Genomic DNA, 21,974 nt, shown 5'->3' with positions numbered 1-21,974 from the left:
ATGCAGTGCTGGGCTTTCTAACTCTAGCTCTGTTCACTGTATTTTCTCACTTGTATGCTCCAGTGATGTGCTGTGCCTTCTGTGTTGGGTGAGGCATCCCCCAGCTCGCTGAAGCTCCGCCCTGCCCACCCAAAGCCACATCCCATCCAGTTGAAGCTCTGCCCCATTATGTTGAAGCTCCACCCCTTCCCACCAAAGTCATGCCCCCAGCTCGGTAAACCAAGGTGTGTGGGGAGGAGGAAGGGAGGAGACAGGGAGGAGCCTCCCTGTCCCTCACTTGCTTGCCACTGGTGAGGCATCGAGATCGATGGCCTCAATGGTTTTTTTCAGTTTTTTTTATTGGACAGCTTGGACCAATGGCGCTTTGCCATTGGTCCAAACCATCCACAGAGCTCACGCCTCTAACACAGAGTAGAGGCTGTGACAGCTCTTGCCTCACCAAGCTAGGTTACACAAGCAATGGGGAAGCCGGCTGCTTTGTAACCTAACTACCTGTCAAAAGCCGGATGCAGCACAGCCTGTAATTAACAGGCAGCTCTTCGTCCATGACAGGTTACACAGCTGGGAGGATTTCCATGCTGTGTAACCTGTAACATGCCGCTCTGAATGGAGAAAAAGCTGTCAGCTTCAGACTTGAAGCTGACCGCTTTTTCCTGCATAATGTCCCTGGTATGGGCTTATATACAAGTCAGATTTTAGGCATTCGATGGAACAGCAATTTCATGTTTGGTGAGGTTCTTCCTTACCGTTATCCTCTTCTAATGGGATACAGACACTGCATATCCCATTAAAGAAAATGTAAGAATCTTCAACAAAGTTTCCTAAAATCCTTGCAATGTATATAGATCAGTGATGGGCGAATTTGCGGTAGTTTCATGCTGATTTACTGCACACATCTGGATGAATAGACTACACATGGATCTTGTGTTTTAGACAATATTTGATTAATCACAGCTTAAGTTTCTCAATTTGCTAGAAGTGGGGAAAGAATGGAAGAAGAGTTGTAGCAATAGTCCAATCTCGGTTTCAGACCAAGATAACTGGGGATAGGAAATCCATCTCTGCATAAAGAAATTTGGTTTTCCATGTTCTACTTTTCTGAACTGCGTCTGTGACCTGTTTGACTTTTACTTAAAGTGATTTTGAAGTGAAAAGGTTTTCAAGCTATATCAAATGCTGTTTAAATCAGTTAAAATGAATGCTGCTTTAGTTTTAATTTTCTGCAGAATCAGTTGCTACCCTGAGCACCGGCTCTGATATCCTGTTTTAGGGTGACTCCTTTGCCTTGCAGGGTCCTATGGATTCACCTTTGTGTGTGCTAGTAAGATGCATGTGTATATACAAACACACAGGCATTGCAAGGCCAGTGACTCTCCTCCCTTCTCCAAGCTAGTAGATGGACAGCTGCTGCAGACTGCACTGTCCCTTGTGATCTTGTACTGCACAGGAAGTTCAGTGAAGCCGATCTGAGAGAGTTGGAGCCAGCTGTTTGGAAACATGATGATGGTAACTGTTTGAGCAAAAATGCAAAGAAATATTTTACTTTGCTGGGAAATGTATTTGCTTGATCTATAGTGTTTGTATGGTTATAACAGTGGTTCTCAACCTGTGGGTCGGGACCCCCTCGGGGGTCGAATGAAGATTCGCCAGGGGTCTCCTAGTCAGAAAAAAAAAACCCACCATAGGAATGCATAGCTAGATTCCTATTGGCTATTTCACTTTGCAAAAGCCAATAGCAAACTTGCTATTGCAACCGCCCCTGATCAGCAGAGGGGGACCTGAAGTTCTCCACCAGGTCCCCTTCTAGTGATTGACAGCAGCAGAGGGCGGGTGCAATAGCAAGTTTGCTATTGGCTTTTGCAAAGTGAAATAGCCAATAGGAATCTAGCTATGCATTCCATTTTCCCGGGCCGCAGCTGCAGAGATCGGGCAATGTCTCAGTGCCTGTGATTGACGCTGCGCACTGTCAGCTTCCTGGCGGGCTCGGCACGTGGAGCTACGAGCCCATCCCTATCAGTGATAGTACTGCGGAGTATGTACCTCCCTCATACGTTATATAGCCACACACTTTGAATCCAATTCTTCTAGTTCCAGCTGCAGAGCCCGGTCCTGTCTTTGCCTATAGCAGTGGTTCTCAACCTGTGGGTCGCTGTGCAGGGTGAGAGTCCTCCTCAGCTCTCTCCTAGCGCAGCAGTGTCAGTTCTCCCGCCACACCTCCAGATGTCGCTGCAGCATCCACGTCATCCCTAAATTTTACCTCTGGGGGTCACCACAACTTGGCAAATGTTACCAAGGGGTCCCGGCCCTAGATAGGTTGAGAACCACTGGGTTATAAGAATTAATTCACAAATGTCTACACGATAATCAATATACAAAACGCATTGATATCAACTAACCATACATAATCAAAATACAATAAATACCATCTTAATTACCTTTTTGCCGGTGAGTGGATCCACAATGTTTTTTTGGCAGGTATTTAATCACCACTGCGGTTTTTATTTTTTACTATAAAGGAAAAATTACCAAAATAATTAAAAAAAACAGTTTCCCCTATATTTAATGATAAAACATTTATTATTACCCAATTTTTTGGTAAAATATAAAAGACGGGGTCACGTCAGGTAAAAAGACCCCAAACATGTCAAGCCTTAAAATTGCGTGCGTGCGCGAAACCTCAAAAACTGATAACACCCAAAATTGGCCATAGGCGACGCTTTAAAAGCTTTTACCGCTCATCAGTTTAGTGTTATCAGTATAAAAGATGGGGCCACGTCGGGTAAAAAGACACCAAACATGTCGAGCCTTAAAATTGCGTGCGTGTGCGAAACCTCAAAAAATTATAATACCCAGAATTGGCCATAGGCAACGCTTTAAAAGCTTTTACCGTTCATCAGTTTAGTGTTATCAGTGATTGATGGCCTTAAAATGATTGCTCTCACTGCGACGTTCGCGGCGATATGTAACGTGTGTAGCGCAATTGTTGTTTTCGCGCGCTGGTGCACCGGACGAGTATTTACGTTTATATGTGCGGAAACGTGGGGGTGAGGGACTTAAACATTTTGGGTTTTTAAAAAAAACTTTTTTTTATATGTGACTTATTCTTTTTACTTTTTTTTATTTATACTTTTTTTTTGCACTTATTGTTATTGCTATTATATAGGGGGATAACAATCCCCCTATATAATAGCACAGGTACACTGACAGGTCCTCTTTATGGAGACATTAGGGGTCTCTAGGACCCCTAATGTCACCTGGGGATGTTATATAGCCACACACTTTGAATCCAATTCTTCTAGTTCCAGCTGCAGAGCCCGGTCCTGTCTTTGCCTATAGCAGTGGTTCTCAACCTGTGGGTCGCTGTGCAGGGTGAGAGTCCTCCTCAGCTCTCTCCTAGCGCAGCAGTGTCAGTTCTCCCGCCACACCTCCAGATGTCGCTGCAGCATCCACGTCATCCCTAAATTTTACCTCTGGGGGTCACCACAACTTGGCAAATGTTACCAAGGGGTCCCGGCCCTAGATAGGTTGAGAACCACTGGGTTATAAGAATTAATTCACAAATGTCTACACGATAATCAATATACAAAACGCATTGATATCAACTAACCATACATAATCAAAATACAATAAATACCATCTTAATTACCTTTTTGCCGGTGAGTGGATCCACAATGTTTTTTTGGCAGGTATTTAATCACCACTGCGGTTTTTATTTTTTACTATAAAGGAAAAATTACCAAAATAATTTAAAAAAACAGTTTCCCCTATATTTAATGATAAAACATTTATTATTACCCAATTTTTTGGTAAAATATAAAAGACGGGGTCACGTCAGGTAAAAAGACCCCAAACATGTCAAGCCTTAAAATTGCGTGCGTGCGCGAAACCTCAAAAACTGATAACACCCAAAATTGGCCATAGGCGACGCTTTAAAAGCTTTTACCGCTCATCAGTTTAGTGTTATCAGTATAAAAGATGGGGTCACGTCGGGTAAAAAGACACCAAACATGTCGAGCCTTAAAATTGCGTGCGTGTGCGAAACCTCAAAAAATTATAATACCCAGAATTGGCCATAGGCAATGCTTTAAAAGCTTTTACCGTTCATCAGTTTAGTGTTATCAGTGATTGATGGCCTTAAAATGATTGCTCTCACTGCGACGTTCGCGGCGATATGTAACGTGTGTAGCGCAATTGTTGTTTTCGCGCGCTGGTGCACCGGACGAGTATTTACGTTTATATGTGCGGAAACGTGGGGGTGAGGGACTTAAACATTTTGGGTTTTTAAAAAAAACTTTTTTTTATATGTGACTTATTCTTTTTACTTTTTTTTATTTATACTTTTTTTTTGCACTTATTGTTATTGCTATTATATAGGGGGATAACAATCCCCCTATATAATAGCACAGGTACACTGACAGGTCCTCTTTATGGAGACATTAGGGGTCTCTAGGACCCCTAATGTCACCTGGGGACCCCAAAAGAAGCTGATGAAGCACTTGTGAGGCAATCAGTTGTAGTTTTCTCCTTCTGCCCCGATTTTTCTGAAGACTCACCGCCCAAGACCGCGGCGTATACTTCTACCTCTACCGAACATTCACGAACGAGGTAGAGGTAGAAGTATACGCCGTGGTCTTGATTAATTGCACATTCATGAATGTTCGGTAGAGGTAGAAGTATACGCCGCGGTCTTGGGCGGTGAGTCTTCAGAAAAATCGGGGCAGAAGGAGAAAACTACACCTGATTGCCTGACATGGAGAAAAAAGGAGGGGATAGAAATACTAGCACCTCAGGACTTTCCGGACTTTCTGAATTATTGATTAGTTGGATATGCTTTGGCAGATACTCACCTGGGAAATGTATGGACTATCCATCTAAACATCAATGAAAGAAGGAAAGTAACCGCTCTTATCCCATTTCATATAAACTGCAAAATCTTTGAAATTGACTGTTTGCTATATTGCTGCTAGTACTTCAGATACTTAACCCCTTGTATCAAGTTGAGAGGGGATCAGAGCATACCTATCATACATTTTGCACTGTTTACTGGCTATATGGGTTATTGTGACACTGAGAAAGTGTGTGGATAATACCTAGGTCTTTACCACCTTTTTTACTTGACTATGATTAGTGATATTGAAATTATTATTTTTCCCTGCTCACTGCATCAAGTTTGCACATAGAAAACCTTTGACCTATTGGTCACTCACACTCGGATTGTAAATAAGTTCCTTTGATATATTGTCCCAACAGTGTTTCTGGGCTACACTGTCGAGCCCGGCACTTTTGTTACACAAACACTCATTGATACATCGTGCTTGTTTTGTTATTCTTATAATTTATAATTGATTTGACAATCTATTACTTATTCATCACATGCCGAGATAGTGGTTTCCGGTGGTGACCCCCAAAGGTAAAATTTAGGGATGACGCGGTTGCTGCAGCGACATCTGGAGGTGTGGTGAGAATCCACATTCACTTAGACCGAGCGCAACTTACTTGCTTCACTATATATTCACTCTTACACATAGTTGCGGCTGGTCTTATTAGTTATCTAGACACCCAGTCCTAGCGCAGTGATTCCTGAATTACTAATACTTGTTCCTGAATGGCCTGTTGTCTAGGTAGCATGTGGGAGCAGGGGGACTTATACAGGACTTTAAGGGGCTCTGGAGGTGCAGTGTGCAAAGTAAGAAATAGCTGCTGGTAGTACGGCAAGTTGTCAGCTTTCAAATTCAGGAGTAAAATTCCATAGAAATTGTAGATAGGACATCATTATTCCCCACATCATAAACAATTATGCATTAATTGCACAGCAGGTGGCTTCCAATCCAAATTGTCACTGACAACTCTGGTCCCCAGGTATTATGATCCGGAACCAATCAGAGTAGTTACGAATCATGTGATCATTATGTCAGCTATGACATAGTGACCCTTTTCAGGCTAGGGGCTTAATTTACAAAATAAGCCTATAGCTTACCAATGCTAGTGCAGGCTGAACATGGATGTGGTCATCTGTTTAATACTATAATTGTTCGATGCATCTACAGTATTAAAAAGGTATACATAAAAAATAGAAAAAGTGTTTTTATTTTCATTTTTGTGCATTTGGCAGTCTATAATGTGAAACAATGTTCCAAATAAAAAAATTGACCTTTAAAAACGATTTATGGGTGCAAATTAATTGTAAAGTTAACCAATGCATGCTGACAGGTTTTATTAAACAATACATTTTACCTTTTTTAATAGCTTAACAATATTTGATGATAACCACATTTTTTTGTTTAACTAAACCAGACATTTACTGTAGAACTAATCTTTTATCTGTGTCACTCTGAAGGTCCACTAATCTCAATGTCAACTCATCATCAATGGCAGTATAGTATAAATCAGCATAATATAGTGCAGGTGTGAAAATCATGGGAACTCCAGCTAATTCTTTGTAAATATACTGTATGTATGAGAGTATATCTTTCTCCCACATTCAAAGATAAATTAAGATTGTAATTCCTCATAAAATACTGTAATACTCTCTCTTACAGATAACTATTTTTTTTCCACATGGATGAATAAGCAGACCACATAGCAGGGAATAAATGTACTAAATTTTCCAAAATATTTAACATATTAGGTCCTTTAAATGGAGGATCTACGACCTCGTGCTTCTGGTGCCAATATCCTGAATCCCTGCCTTGGTAATCTTGACAGAGTTCCAATAAAGAAATTATACTTTCCTGGAACATATTTAGCTAAATGCACAGAATATTACTGGATATTGAGTTCTTATAGGTATATTAAGCATCAGAGATTGTTGATCCAGGGAATATCCGATTGCCTTATGGGATCAGGAAGGAATTTTTTTCCTCCTGTTGGAGCAAATTGAACCATACTTTTATAGGTTTTTTTTTTTTGCCTTCCTATGGATCAACAGGGGGTAATTGGGGGCACAGCGTTCTGTTTAGGCTTTTCTTCTTTTTTTTTTTTCATATCTCTATAGGTTGAACTTGATGGACATGTGTCTTTTTTTAAACTGACTAACTATGTAACTCCTTCTGGACCACGGATGCACCTGCACGGCCCTGTAAACAGACTACCAGGGGCTAAAGCCAATTCTGTTTACCGTTTTAAAGGTGGCTGCCAGCTTTACAATAGAAGTGATTCTGGCAGCTCGGCCGCTGCCAGATCGCTTCTATGGGCCTGTAAACTACCTGCCCCTCCCCACCCGACACCCCCACCCTGTTTCCCAGGCTCCCTGTCAGCTGCTGGTGCAAAATTTCATTATCAGCCTGAAAAGTGGTACATAATTGGTATCGGTTCTGAAAAAAACGTATTGGTCGACCCCTAGTAGGGGAACCTTTTTAACTCTTAGGAAAGGGAGCCCAGTCCAGCTTAGCTAAAATATAGTAAGTGACATTTCTTCACTGACAATGAAAATTGTGTGATTCCACTAATGGACTAACACGACATTTCTTCACTGACAATTAAAATTGTGTGATTCCACTAATGGACTAACACTTTGCATACCACTAACCATTGTAATATGATACAAAACAACTGCATCCTGACACATACAGTATATATAAAGATCTGAAAAAAAAACCCATCAGAAACAAAAGGGTCCTGCAAAAATTACTTAGCATTATAGTTTTACAAAACATTTACCCAAACTGAAAACAGTTCCTTTTCCTCAAATGTAAGCCCCCAGTGAGAAATGGAAGATATTAAACTTGCAGTAAATAATTTTCAACAATGGGAATAAAATTCTCTGGAAGGGCAAAAGACCTGGGAAAAAGTAGTTCTTTTTCAACTAAAGAAAATAACAGGTTAAGTTCAACAGCCTCTGTACCTTTTCTACAGGGAGCCTGAATAACAAAGACACAGTATCTATAGTAATGCCAAGAAATTCCAAGCATGTAGCTGGACATATCTTCTTCCTGTTTGCCAGGGGCACAACAAACTAAAAACAGAAATCACAAAATGTGACCAACAAACACTCCACCCACAAAATGATCAGCAATCATCAACCAATTGAGGTAAAGCATGATTCACCCACTGTAACTTTTTTTAAAAAAAAGAATCAAAAAAGTCTCAAAATAAACACAGGAAAAGGAATGTCCCATAGGCAAATATTGTAACAGACAAAATGAAAAACTAGACAAGAATTAGGAGTAGTAAGCAGCAAGCTAGATGCTGATACTATATCTGCCTTAGCTAGGAAAGCTGCATGGAGGACAAGTATTCATCTAGTTCATCACTGGAGGAAAAGTATTGGTGTATTTTCAGTAACCACTTATTTTAAAATATCATTGCAGTGTTTACCTTAAATTGGCCATGTCACTAAAATGAAAGAAGCAATCAAAGGTGCTCTTATTGCAGAGAAATTGTCAGAAACCCACACTTTTGACTTTCTTGTTCCCTGCTGCAGTCAGTGGTTTCTCCTGCTGGCCCCTAATGTGTCCTGCTGTGATGAGGGAGTAGGCAGGAGCAACCACTGAACACAGTGGGGGACCAGAATATTGGAAGTGTTGGTTTCTGAAAAGACTTTAGGCAAAGAATACTCTGCATTAGAGCAACATTCGGTAGCACTGACCTAAAGGCCCTAAGCGCTTTAACCTCTCAGTTGACTAATTTAAAGCAGAACTCTGCCACTAAATGTCCTCAGTGTGATGACCAGCATAATTCAAGCCACTTTCCCTAAGCTCAGGTTATACTAGACCCGCCCCAGTCTGTGACTGGACAGTGAAAGGCGAATCAACACAGTAATGAGCTTATCGCCTCACTGCCTGTCCAAAATAAATAGTCACCACCTGGATTTAGCTAAGCACATATGTCAGAGCCTTCCATTGGATAATACGTCTAAGTTCAGCAATGTAATGTCCCCAAAAAATGAGGTCAGCTGCCTACCTTGAATATACGGGTATATAACAGGTTTTTCTTCCCCGCCACCGGCTGCAGTGCTTCCTTCACTTCTCCTTGGATCCCCGCTGCATACAGATGGTTGAGAGCAGCAGGGATCCGAGGAGAAGCCCTGCGGCAGGAGGACAGGACATTGCGATCTACCAGTGATCGCTTTGCGATCAACCGGTAGATCGCAATTGACCTAATGGGCACCGCTGCTGTATAGTATAGTAGAAGAATGAGCAAGTAACACAATGAATCTGAGTGGCTATAATCACATGTATGCAATATGCAGATACAGGTTTCCCACTGAATATGACAATACAGCTTATACATGCAGTGTCAATAAATCTGGTGGGGATAGTCCTGGGTTAACACTTAAAGGTACTCCATTTGTCGCTTTTCTCCCCTCAAACTAATATACATAGCATCCAGATGTCCTTCCACATGGCTCTGGAATGCACATGTAAAGTTTGCCTAATAGTCCAATATATCAACCTAATGCATAAAATGAGGTCCAGACTTCAATATAAAAGGAGTTACTGGCAAATATGCAAATATCCGTCCATAGTGAAGAATGATGCACCTAATATACTTGGACAATTGTATAGTGTTCTTGCTTCAGCCATATTTCATAGCATAGGGTAGTATTTGTGTATATGGATAGTTAGACTGTTATATTAGCTGCATAAGCAAACGTATCCAAAAAGTAGCCCTTTAATTGTCGTGGTACCGTCCGAATTCTTGTTTATATTGGATATTATTGATATTGTTCCTATTGGATATTTTTAATATTGTTTATGCAAATTATTATTTACATTATTATGTTTTTTTAAGTTCTATGTTATGACATGGTTATATTAAACAAAATAAATAACTATTAGCAGGGAATACAGATTATTTTGACATATTTATCATTACAGTATCTACATTGGCAGCTGCCTTTCACCAATATCTGACATTGTTTTCAATAAAGAAAAGAATCAAGAGTGCAGATCTGTTTGGTCATCATGTTACCTAACATTGTGCTGTTAGGAGCTGTCACTTTGCTTGGAGTTCTGGAGCAAGGTATGGAAAATAAGTGGTCCTAGAAAAACAAACAAACAAACAAACATTTATATATGTTTAGTGAGGATACACTAATGCACTTTTGAACTCTTTCTGCTTACATTCTGCCCTCCTACTGCTGTGCTCTAAGCTGGCATAGTTGAGTGACAGCCACACCCCTCACCACAAGTGTCATTACACAGACTTGTATTACAGAGAAAGGGAAGGGTCTTGTCAGAGCAGGTCTATTACTGGGGGGCTTTAGTTAGACAATGGAACGTAGATTAACATACCCTCAGCATAGTGCACCAGTCTAAAGAGCGTTTTTGTACTGTGGTCATGAACCTGCTAAAGCACCAGCAGCCAATCATTACAGTGGCGTGAATAAGCGTTTGCATAAGAACATGATTATGTCCATTAGTGCAATCACATATGTACTGTATACACTTCAGTGGACTTACTAAAGTCGGATCAGTGTTTTTTAAAACCAAGGTCTCAGCTCTGTGAGAACAGGAATACTGCCTTTCACCGGAAAAATTCAACTGACTTAATATATTAAGCATATGTGTAAAAACATCTGTAGCATATATACAGGACAGCTTCCGAAAGTAATTTTGCCTGATAATTTTCCAACATTTCTAAACATCTGTGTAGTATCAAGTCACCCATACAGTTGTTTCAGTTAGGCGTAAATGTCAGTGGCTTCCACCAACTTCTTTTATCCCTCAAGAAAGGGTACAAAAAAGGGATGACCACCTCAATTTCCAGATCTGTACATCTGCTACCTTGAGGCTTTCATTGAGCCTGTTGTATTGTTCATGTATTATACAGAATAGAATGCAAGAGACGGAGCGAGAATTTGGAGGGGGTGTTGGGGGGTTTTGGGGGGGGGGGGTTGGGGGGGACGGTGAGGAGTCCAGATCCAGGAACTACGGTGAACACACACTGTGTGGGAAATATACTGTATACTGTAAAAAGACAGCAGGAAATTCTGTTTTTGTATCCCCACCCATACAAATAATATCTGTTTTGGATAGTATGAGCCCTTAAAGAGCAGCTCTGCCTAAAACATATTCAGGCTACTTATACATATAAAAACATTATTTCTTCTTTCTTTGTAGCATACTTTTCCCTGCAAGTAATTGCAGCCAGGCGGAAGTACAGTGTATCCCCTCCAACCACTGCCGGGCCTCCTGAGTTTGAAAGAGTATTCAGAGCTCAGTAAGGAAATTCTATCTATCTATCTATCTATCTATCTATCTATCTATCTATCTATCTATCTATCTATCTATCTATCTATCTCTCTATCTTTGTATTATCTATCTATCTATCTATCTCTTATGTATTTTAGGTAATTTTTTTTTGAGTGACTGTAAACTATGTTGTCGTTCCAGAGTCAACTGTACTGAATATTTTCCTGTATTCCTTGCAGTATTATGGCTGTCTGGGCTCTTCTTCCATCAAGGTGACTGGAATTGACTTTACATGATATTTTAATATAAACTGTATATAGGTATATAATGTACAAGTGTAATTTTTATCCTTGCTTCTCTACTTAGTGGGTCACCAATATAGAACAAGTATGTGGGTGGCACGGAATGACTAATTGGCTGATTAAATACTGATTTTTGAAGATTGAATAATTTATGGTGACTGCAGTGGTCGACCACGTCTAATTGATTCTTTGAGAACTTGATCAAATTCAAACAATCGAGCCAAAAACGTACATTTCATCGACTCTGAGATAGATACTTAGTTGAAAGGTTTGTTTCCATCTTTAAGACCATATCCCTACTTTATTATCTCAAAAGAGAGCACATTTGAGCATATTTTTTAAAAATCGATTTGCTTTTAATGCAAATGCATTTTGCCATGGAAAAGTGTAGTGTCACTGATCTAGATTAGTGGGCAGCTAGGATATAGGCAGCCTGAACTCTCCTTGTTTTTTGTTTTCTTCATTTGTTGGGTTTTCCCTAATTTCAGAATATTGCTTCCTTCTGTCTGCTTCTGTGGAGTGTTCCCCCATAGATAGAGCAAGAAAATACAGTGTTATGAATGTTTGTTTTTTTCACTCTGGCCAATCACAAGGAGGTTCATTGGAGGTTATGTGAGCGGTGGAAGGAGATAAATATTTGGGGGGACGTTCTGGAAGGGCCCGTGCCTGGAGAGAAGGTCCAATGTTAGGAGCCTTTGCCTCTCAAGCACAGTTCCAGGGCAAGGGATATGGGCTTATGTTCTGGAAGATAGGAAGGATGGCTAGAAAAGGGGAGAATCTTCAGACAAGCTTGCTTATTCAAATTTACAGACTGGATGTTGGTCATTTAGTTGCAGCTGGTGGGTCGGTGAGTGATTTGTGGCAGCAATAGGCCAGTGCACCAGTTAAAAGGCAAGGAGGGTTCATTCAACTCAGCTGACCATTAAGGGGTCATTGATGCACATATCTTAGCAAAATCAATTGAAAATTGTTTACCTGTTTATGTTCACAATTTAGCTTTGAACAATCAAATCGACCAGGGATTTTGTGATTGGTCATTTATAAACTGTTCTATATGTACTGCTAGCTGTATTTGCCTTACATTTTAGTTTGGAGGGGAAATGTTGCCAATACAAATAGATAAATATTTCTTCTCTCGCTCTGTCTTAATATTCTGGCTTATTTTTATTAATATCGAAAGTGCCATGATAGATAATGGCAATGTATAAATCAATTTATAATCATAATATTTTTGAGTTCATTTTTTGCCCTTTCCCCAATGAAAACTGCTAACTTTTACATAATGCTTTCACATAACAAGGTCATCTTTAAAGTTGTTGACTGTTATCGATAAGATACAGCAGGTATAGAAAAGAAACACCCTCCTTTTAAAATAATCACATTTTGTTGCTTTGCAGCCTGAAATGAAGACAGACACAGTTTTTGTTTTATCCAGTTGTATTTATTGCAACCTATAACATCCAAGTGAAAGATATAACATCAACATGTCAGAAAAAAATTAATTAATCAAAGACAAGAGTTGGAAAAAGGATCACCCCCTCCTAAAAATGACTTGTAAACTCTATCAGGTGTAGCTAATCACCTTCTCCATGGCACACATAGCCATTTGACTTTCACCTGTGATTAGCTGTGGTCATTTTGATTAGCTCAGCATGAAAAGAGCTTTCCTGGAGCATTTCAATCCCTGGTGTGGCCTCACATTGTGGCCGGCTCACTTTTAAGTGGGGCAGCATGGGGCGTGGCGGGCCATTCAAGTGAATGGCACCGTAGCCACGCCCTCCGGCCGCAATGCGATCTCCCGCACGGGATCACAAGGCACATTGTGCCTGCGTTTCGGTGTGATCAAAATAGTGCTTGCAGCATTTTGATCGCACCGGACCGCAGGCACAATGTGCCTTGCGATACCGTGCGGGCGATCGCATTGCGGCCGGTGGGCGTGGCTATGGCGCCATTCACTTGAATGAACTAGAATCGGGCCAGAACGCACTGAAACATGTGTGAACGGGCCCTGAAGCAAAAAATTACCTGTGGGTGGCAAGGCACTGTCAAAAAATCTCCGGGATAAAGTTGTGGACAGGCACTGTATGTGCCTGTCTATGGGCACCCTGATATGAAAAACATTTTCAGGTATCAGAATATCCTTAGTTGCAGAACTTCATGTCAGTCCAAGGGTTAAGATTTCTTAATAGCTCAGATTTTTCCCAAGTCAGGAAGCACCCTCAGGATATCTCATTGCAGATTAAACTCATTAAAGACAATGGAAAATGTATTCCCAGGAATCATTATTCAAATTTACTGCCAAAGTGTTTAGCAGTGACTTTGATACATAGTATAACGTACTTATGCCTTTCCTGCTGTGAATTGTAAAGATATTTTAGTTTAGCGTCCATGTAAATGTATTAGACTGCAAGCCAAGTACACTTAGTGTGGTCAAATAACTCAATAGTGAATCCAGGTTTAAATAAAGAGAACCTGTCAGACTGCAATTGATTGATGGAGTTGACAGATCTGGAACAACAGTAATCCCTCTTTGTATCATCTTTCACCCTGGAGGGAGGCTGCAGCACTAAGTCAGGCACTGTGTTAACGAGTAGTGATGGGCCGAAAAGGCCCGAGGTCGGCTGGGGAGTTTACCAAAGGGTGACCTAGGAAGCATTTGGTCAAGGTCCCTAAACATGCTTACGAAGACGAAAAGGCGAGGAACACTAGACGTTGGCCGGAACTTCAGAACCGCTTTGAGTATAGCCTTGATAAGGTGGGCTAAGAAGACTTATGGCCTATCCGGACCAAGAAGGGACATATGGTGTTGAATGCCATCCAGGTATAACTTAATTGTGCTATGTGACAGGCCCAGGTTGGTGTAACAGTAAGCCACAAAGACATGATATACTTATTATCACCTGTATCCCGCCTAGGGAACGCTCTCTGGAAATCAAGAAACTTATGCCAGGCCGAATGCGTAAGCCCTTTTAATGTTCTCGGACAATGAGTTATCAATTATGTGGCAGGCAGCAGACCAATGAGCGTTCAGTCCATCGTCAGCAGGGACAGTGGTAGCGCAGGTGGTGCGGAATTGTCCGCCCTGGAATGCTGTTGGAAGCAAAGGGTAAAGTTAAATCGAGACAGGGCATCGGCTGCAGTATTAGAACTCCCAGGAATGAATGAACAGGCAATATTAAAGCTGTGCTGCAGGGATAAACATACCAACATCCTCAGGAACCACAAAACAACCAATTACTTGGACCTCCCTTTAGTGATGATATCTGCTGTGGCTTGGTTATCTGTGAGGAAGACCACTGTCTGACCTGACCACCGAGGTCCCCAAACTGTTGCTGCAGCCACAATTGGGTAAATCTCAAAAGAGAGGAAGTCTGCGAAAACTCCGGAACCTGAAGAACCTCTTCATACCAGGGAGCCGCTAACCAATGGGGGCCAAAAATAGCCGCATAGCCCTTAGAGGCTCTGGCATCAGTGTCAACACAGGGCGAACTATCAGAAACCTGCAGGATGAACATCGATATACCATTGCACTTACCAAGGCACTACTCTCACATCGGCAAATCAGCCTGCGCGCAGGGGTCCAGATGAACCAGGGACTCTGCATCAGACGCAGAAGACAGCAGCGCAAGCAATCTGGATATGAATGACCTACCCTGCGGGATTATACACATTGCAAAATTGAGCATGCCCAGCAATGATTACAGTCCCTTCCAAGTAGCAGTGTGGGACCGAACCATAGCTTGGCTGGCAAGCCTAATCCTATCTAACTTGTCCTGAGGCAGACTAGCTTGCGTGCAAAGGGAGTCTACATGGGTGCCCAGGAGGATGACAGCCGTGTCCAGGCCTTCCATCTTGTTGACCGCCACAAGTACATTGAGTTTGTTAAAAATGGTGAATAGTGACAGCAGATCAGCAGGGGGCCTAGTAGGACTCAGAACCAAAAGAAAGTCATCCAGATAGTGAATAACCGTCTGGCAACCCACATAATTGGTGAGAATCCATTTCAGGCCTGGGCAAATTGATCAAACAGCCACAGGCTTCTCTTGGACCCGAGTAACAAATCCTGTGTAAAACCCATACCTGAACCCTTGAACCAGGAACTTACCAAAAGCAGGGGAGGGGTGCTCTGCTACAAAATGGACCAGGAACCCCATGTCAATACAGCGTGGCCATGCAGAGTCAGCCTGCCGCAGAGTACAGGCCGACTTGGATGGACCCTGAAACAAAGGGTGCAAATATGCCGCAGACCGCAGTGCCCATTGCAGACCTAGAGTTGCCAGGGGCAGCAGGCGTATCCGCACTGGGGCACCATGTAGTGGGTAGTCATAAGAGGTGAAGCCGCCAAACCTATGTCCCAATACAACCACTCTGACCCCCTGGCTGGAGACGGTGGAATGGAGACAAACTCCTCGATGTCGGAAGCTTGCGACCTTCTGAACAGGCTGAACTGGCAATTGACAATGTAATCAGATGTAGTAAACCGGAAAAAAGGAAAACAACCACCACCACAACAGAGGTCTCACAGACAATGACAGTGAAACAACGTACGAAACAGACGTTAGCACCCCTAACGAAGTTTCACACACCTGACTAGAAGGGAGAAGCAGAAAATTCCCAAGGGGAACTGAAGCGCTTCTTAAACAAGACAAACTCCAATCCGAGTGACCCAGATGAAGGCCCCCTGCCCACATGCATTTCCTAGACAAAACTCACCCACAACCCCTCCCCCGACATATTTTACATTTCCCCTATACTTATTTATTTAATTTTTTTGCATTCAACCCTCCCTTAAACCCCTTTATTAACTCCTTTTTAATTTTAATTTATTTATTTTTAAAATGTTTTTTCCTTTTTTACATGCACCCTTTCACAAAATCACATACTATTATTAGACACCACATTCAGAAACAGATATCCCTTTGTCCCCCCCTTTTTTTTCCCCTTCAATTATTGACAACAAACACAGCCACATAGAGAAGGCATGGGCAAGAATAACAACGTAAGCGCAGGGCAAGACACCAGGCAGGGTATACACAAATAGGTAAACAGCGTAGATGACAAGCGTATCTGACAGAGAAGACACTCCACATACTCACAAGCCGAACCAAGATTGAGATCTTCAAATTTCCAGCTCACGACAAGGAACGAGCAGCCGAACACCGGTCGAACACAGCTGAGGGAACCGCCGAGCCGAAGGCAGACGAACAGACAAATACGGGGGGGGGGGGGGCTTAAATGTGTGGGGCTCCTCCCATAAATATGGCTAACAATTTAGCCTAAAACTTGTACTATTTTATTGTGATGCAATCAGGACTAGAATTCAATCCTGGGAGCCTGTAGGGACACAGCTATTAGTAGACCCAGCAACATCCCTCTTTTAAGATGACCTCTTTTGCATTTATTTGTTTAATGATCCTATGTTAACTAATTTATTACCGCCTTATGTTTGGTTCTGTTTTCAGGCACAGCCGCAGCATGTGGACTTCTTTACCTACTTGCCCGATATCGATATTTTAAGGGGTACAGCGCTTCTTCACAGGCAAGGTAAATTAGATTCAAAGCTCTATGGCATACACTGTTACTTTAGCTTCTGCTCTTGTCAGAGACTCACCCGGCGTGTCCGTCCTCTCCAGCGGCGCGCCGTCTCTGCCGTGACGTCACGCTGGGCTCCGCCCCCTGACCGCTGATTCCCCTCATAGCCACAGCGGAAAACACTCACTCGGCGTTCTGTCAATGTGGAACGTCGAGCGTAGTCCCCCCGCACTCCACCGAACCAAGCCGTCTGCCGTTGCTCCAGCCAGCTCCGTGACTGTCTTCAGGGACCCAGCACTTCTGCTCCAGCAGCCTCTCTGCTCTTTGCAGTACCGAACGGACTACTCAGCACTTAACCACCTGTCTCCCCAACCGCAAGTACTAGGGGCTCGGCCTCTACCTATTAGTTGCTATTTCACTTCCTATAGTTGATTGCTAAGCTTGAAGGAAGTGCTGTATCACTTATTGCCAACGTGCCTAAATCTGCCTATTAGGATTGGATCATATGCGGTTGTGGATACTATTGCCTCCAGTGTGCACCTAATTCCAAATTGCTGACTGAACTTGCTGCAGAAGTAATTAGAACTATTGAGTACCTACATTTCCTGTGGTGCTGGGAGTTCTGTCGGAGTTAAGATTCTGTGTGCTTCATACTGTGGTATATGCCGTAGGGAACTACAGTCCCATCACTGCCCGAAATTGCCTATCTAGTAGCCGGATAATTACAAAGGTACCTGTTGTTGCCGCTCTGATACTAGGTTACTCCTCCCTCTAGGCCGGGATACATGATGTGGAACGGTTCCCCATCGCACTGGGTGTATTAGGGAACCGTCCGCCTGATCCAATCCCTCAAAGCCTATTCAACCGTAGATCCGCAGCTGTGATCCTAAACCTCTGCTGCTCGTAGGATCGTGACAGCTCTGAGCATTATTGTTTGAATCCTTCAAACAATGTTATAGTCTGAAAAGTAATGCGCTGAAATGAGGTAAGACATGTATTTTTGTGCAGCATATTCTGATGCATTGTAACACATTGCAATGTGCTGCAGCACGTAACAATTACATACAGCTGTAAAAAAAAAAAGAAGAAACAGCACGATGAGTTTTAACAATGCATTGCATGCATGGCAGCATTCACTGTCTGTCTATACCTTTCATCATCTTCCTGGATTCCCAGTGTGCTTTGCATCTCTTTCCCTGCTGCTTAATGTGATACAATCTCGATTTCTCAAGACTACATAGCCCATCATGCTTTGCTTCCAGCAACCAATGACAATGTTACATTGTTCAGAAGGCAAGCTTTGTGAGTGTTGTGAAACAAGGAAGTGCATATTCACAGAGCTGAGTGAAATTGTGCCTTGAGAAAGTACATCCTATGGGCATCTTCACTAATTAAGTTTACAAACTTGTAGATCGATGTGGTTATTTAGAGTGGTATAGAACTTATGGAAATGTAATATGGAAAGACATATTTATTGTTCATTTGGACAATAAATACCCTTTAACACACACTTTCTGGTGTAAATGAGCCCTGAAAGTGTTGTGTTTGTACTTTAGCTTCCTCTATCTGGGTGTGAATAGCTGCAGCGGGTGAGGAAAAACATTCCATCAATCATTAGCGTATCACCAGCTAGAGGTTCTTTTCCTGGCTGCTTCCTGTTGCTTGTTTGTGACCGCAGAGCTGAGCTATAAATGGAAAGAGAGCTCCTTCCTTCACACGTACTGTGGCAATGTGACATGGCAGACATACAGTGCACAACTTCCTTACCTGATATGATACACTGCACAACTGTGTGAGGTTGGCAGCTCTCATCGGTCCCTCCAGCGCTGCGGCGGGTCTCCGATCCAGCGCTGACTCCTCTGTGCTTGCCAGCACTTCCTGTCCCACGGTGTCTGCAGGCGGATACACCCGTCCATAGACTTACCTTGTGTCTCTCTTTGCCTCCCGGCCGAAAATGTGAACTGCGCATGCGCCCGCCCCAAGCGGAATTTTCACATTTTCGGACGGGAGCGCGCGGGGAAGACAAAGGGAAATGTAAAACACTGTTAAAGCGTTTTTGTGTGTGTTTTTTTTCTTTTTTTTTTACACTTTTTGCATATATTTACTGCTTGCTAGAGGTAGATATAGGCAAAAACCCCTTCATGACTGAGCCTGACATTTTTGCTGTGTGATTCTTCCACGTCAGTAATATACTTTCTTACAAAGTGAACCCACACATATTATATATTGTTTTTTAGAGGACAGATAGGGCTACATATTTATATCACATACGTGTGTCTAACGCCTCACTTAGGACAAATAAAATATAAAAAAAGAGGAAAAAAACATAAAAAAAAAACACTTTTTTCCCAGTTTTGATTTGTAGTATTTTTTTTACAAAACCAGCACAGCTTAAAAAAATGCAATAAATACATTCATTTATTTGTCCTTTTATTTTTATTTTTTTTACACTTTTCTTTTCTTTACACTTTTCACTATTTCTCTTTTTTTACACTTTTCACTATTTTTTAAAAACTTTAAAATGTTTTATTTATTTAATTATATCAAGCAGTCATTGTGGATGAATCTCACTATTACTGCTTGATAAATTAATACATTTTTGGTTATTATTAGGCTGTTTCAAACTTCAGAACAGCCAATAATAAGTTAGTGACACTGATCCTGCAGCACTTCAGGATTCAGCTGTCACTAAAGGTTTTCTGATTGTTGCAACAACGATCAGCAAACAAACATTCTTCTTTCAGGAATAGATACATTATAGGAATAGACACATTATGTATCTATTCATGAAAGAAAAAAAAAAAACAATATAGCTTGAGAGAGATATCTCTCGATCTATACGAGCTGTCAGAATGCCGGCAAAAGCCGGCATGTGTGTCCGCTCTGCTGTGACTCTCAGACACCCGATATTAAGGTATCGGGTGTCTGAAAAAGGTTAACCCTTTCATTAATGAATGCCTCTGTAGTAAGGGCATCCATTAATGAATGTTAAATGCTGATTCTCAGCGGTTAACAGCCCTCTAAAGCAGCAAATAACTCGTCACGTACAGTGATCGTGACGAGTAATTTGGTCCTTTTGTGGCTGGACGTACAGTGTACGTCTCCCGTCACGAAGGGGTTAAGCTGGCCATATACCAGTGGTAGTTTTGACAGCAAATTTTGATTTCGTTATAGTCTTTTGACTAAAATGCAATTTTTAGTTTTAGTCATATTTTAGTCATATGAATTGTTTTAGTCTAGTTTTAGTCGTCTAAATCTACCGTAGATTTAGTCTACTAAAATCTAGTGGGTTTAGTTAAAGAGTAATTTAAGAATTTCTCTAGAATGTCCCATCTCATTATATACTCCTGGAGTAAACATCTGTTAACCATTTATGGTATTAAGGTTTGAACATGCAATACAGACACAGATTGAACTGTTGTGATATATAACATGTCTTTATTTATCTTAAATTTAGATTAAACCAAGTCTTATATAGAAACAATAATATTGAGTATTTTCAACAAAGGACCAGTAATTAGATATGCATTGATTATAACAACTTACATATGACATTCTTCATTCTTTTAGCAGAAGTGCAACTCTTAAAATATTAGAATGAAAAACTATATTGGCTGTCATGACATTGCACATATTACGTATTACCCGTCCACTCGGGATGAAACTGGAACTGGAAGTCTGAAGAGATTAGTTCTGATTGGATCTTTTCCTAAATCGTCTCTCCCTAGCATTTTAGTCTAGTTTTAGTTAGACAATATTTTTTTTTTTTAAATAGTTTGTCATCATAACTTAGTTTTTATTTGGTTTTAGTCACTAAAAAAGTGTTGTTGAGAAAAACTATGACGAAAATTATTAGTCGGCGAAAATAACGCTGCCATATACTGACTTTAAAATTCAACTACTGTGTGGCCCCCTTGGGATCTCCCCGTTCAAGAGCCAGTCTGAAAATGAACAGCCGAACAGTTGCCAATTAGCTGCAGTCACTTTTCAGGTATTCTGACAGCAGTACACCCACTTCTGTCAGAATAAGTATCCTAGTATGGGGTGGAGTGGGATTGGATTCCACCATCCATGCTGTTTAGCATAAATGGGGGAATGAATTGTTTTTTACCTGGCTCAGCCCACGAGGTTAGAGGAGAAAAAACAATTTGTGTAACTCGATAGTTACCCTGTAAGGTCACTGGTCTTAGTTTAAGAAGTATCTGAAAAAAGAACTGTCTGTATGAACCCTGAGCATTAGTGTAGAGAGCCCTCTCTTTTCTGATGTACGTTTGAATGAGGCAGTTTAGACCATTCTTGTTTCAGTCACAGAGCCATTTATGTGTTGATTTATATATTTGGTAACTCGTTTTGGGGGAGATTAAAGTGCATCTTTAACAAAAAACTAAAATGTTATATGTTGCAGCTTGCTAGTCCTTAGATATGATGACTAATTTGCAATTTTTCTGCCAGTACCAACCATCCAGTCCTAAGGTGACAATATTTACTGGCTCACCGAGTGAAACAAGGACGGGACTGAAACTTTCCTTTCTCCTCTTCTGCATAAGTATTCTGAAATCTATAGGAGGGGGTGAATACCAGACCAGTCACCCTGTACAAGGAGAGAGAGCTGAAGTGACTGGTCTTCATTACTGGGAGCATCATCACAGAAGTTTCATGCTGGATTACTGCACAGATCTGGAAGAAATACACAGCACACACTAAGATTTCAGTATGAATACACATGGCTCTTGTATTTAGACTAGGAATGCACCGATATAGGTCTGGAAAGGTTTACTCTGCTCGATCGAGCAGAGCAAACCTTTCCCTGCGATCTGGTTTTTTTTTTACTGACATCGGAGCCGCCGACCGCCGTCAGTCAGAAAAAAAGAAACAGCATAGGAATGCATAGCTAGATTCCTATTGGCTATTTCGCTTTGCAATAGCCAATAGCAAACTAGCTATTGCACCCGCCCACTGCTGCAGTCAATCAGCAGAGGGGGACCTGAAGTTTTCCATCAGGTTC

The 21,974-nt window shown here is 41.5% G+C and overlaps 1 protein-coding gene across 1 annotated transcript in view; it reads left to right on the top strand.

Annotated features, from left to right (window-relative positions):
- The first annotated feature begins 9,834 nt into the window (after positions 1-9,834).
- LOC108785375 (leukotriene C4 synthase-like) overlaps positions 9,835-21,974 on the top strand; it is a 19,076-nt gene continuing 6,936 nt past the window's right edge. The window contains exons 1-4 of the mRNA XM_018554432.1: positions 9,835-9,963; positions 11,064-11,163; positions 11,337-11,407; positions 16,900-16,981. Coding sequence (XP_018409934.1) covers positions 9,906-9,963; positions 11,064-11,163; positions 11,337-11,407; positions 16,900-16,981 — 311 coding nt within the window. The 5' untranslated portion in view covers positions 9,835-9,905. The remainder of the gene's footprint in view (positions 9,964-11,063; positions 11,164-11,336; positions 11,408-16,899; positions 16,982-21,974) is intronic.

The sequence above is a fragment of the Nanorana parkeri genome, unplaced genomic scaffold (genome assembly GCF_000935625.1).
Source record: "Nanorana parkeri isolate BGI_ZX_2015 unplaced genomic scaffold, ASM93562v1 scaffold158, whole genome shotgun sequence".
NCBI classification, from domain to species: domain Eukaryota; kingdom Metazoa; phylum Chordata; class Amphibia; order Anura; family Dicroglossidae; genus Nanorana; species Nanorana parkeri.
Note: the sequence above shows the minus strand (reverse complement) of the source record. Positions and strands in the feature narration are given on the sequence as shown.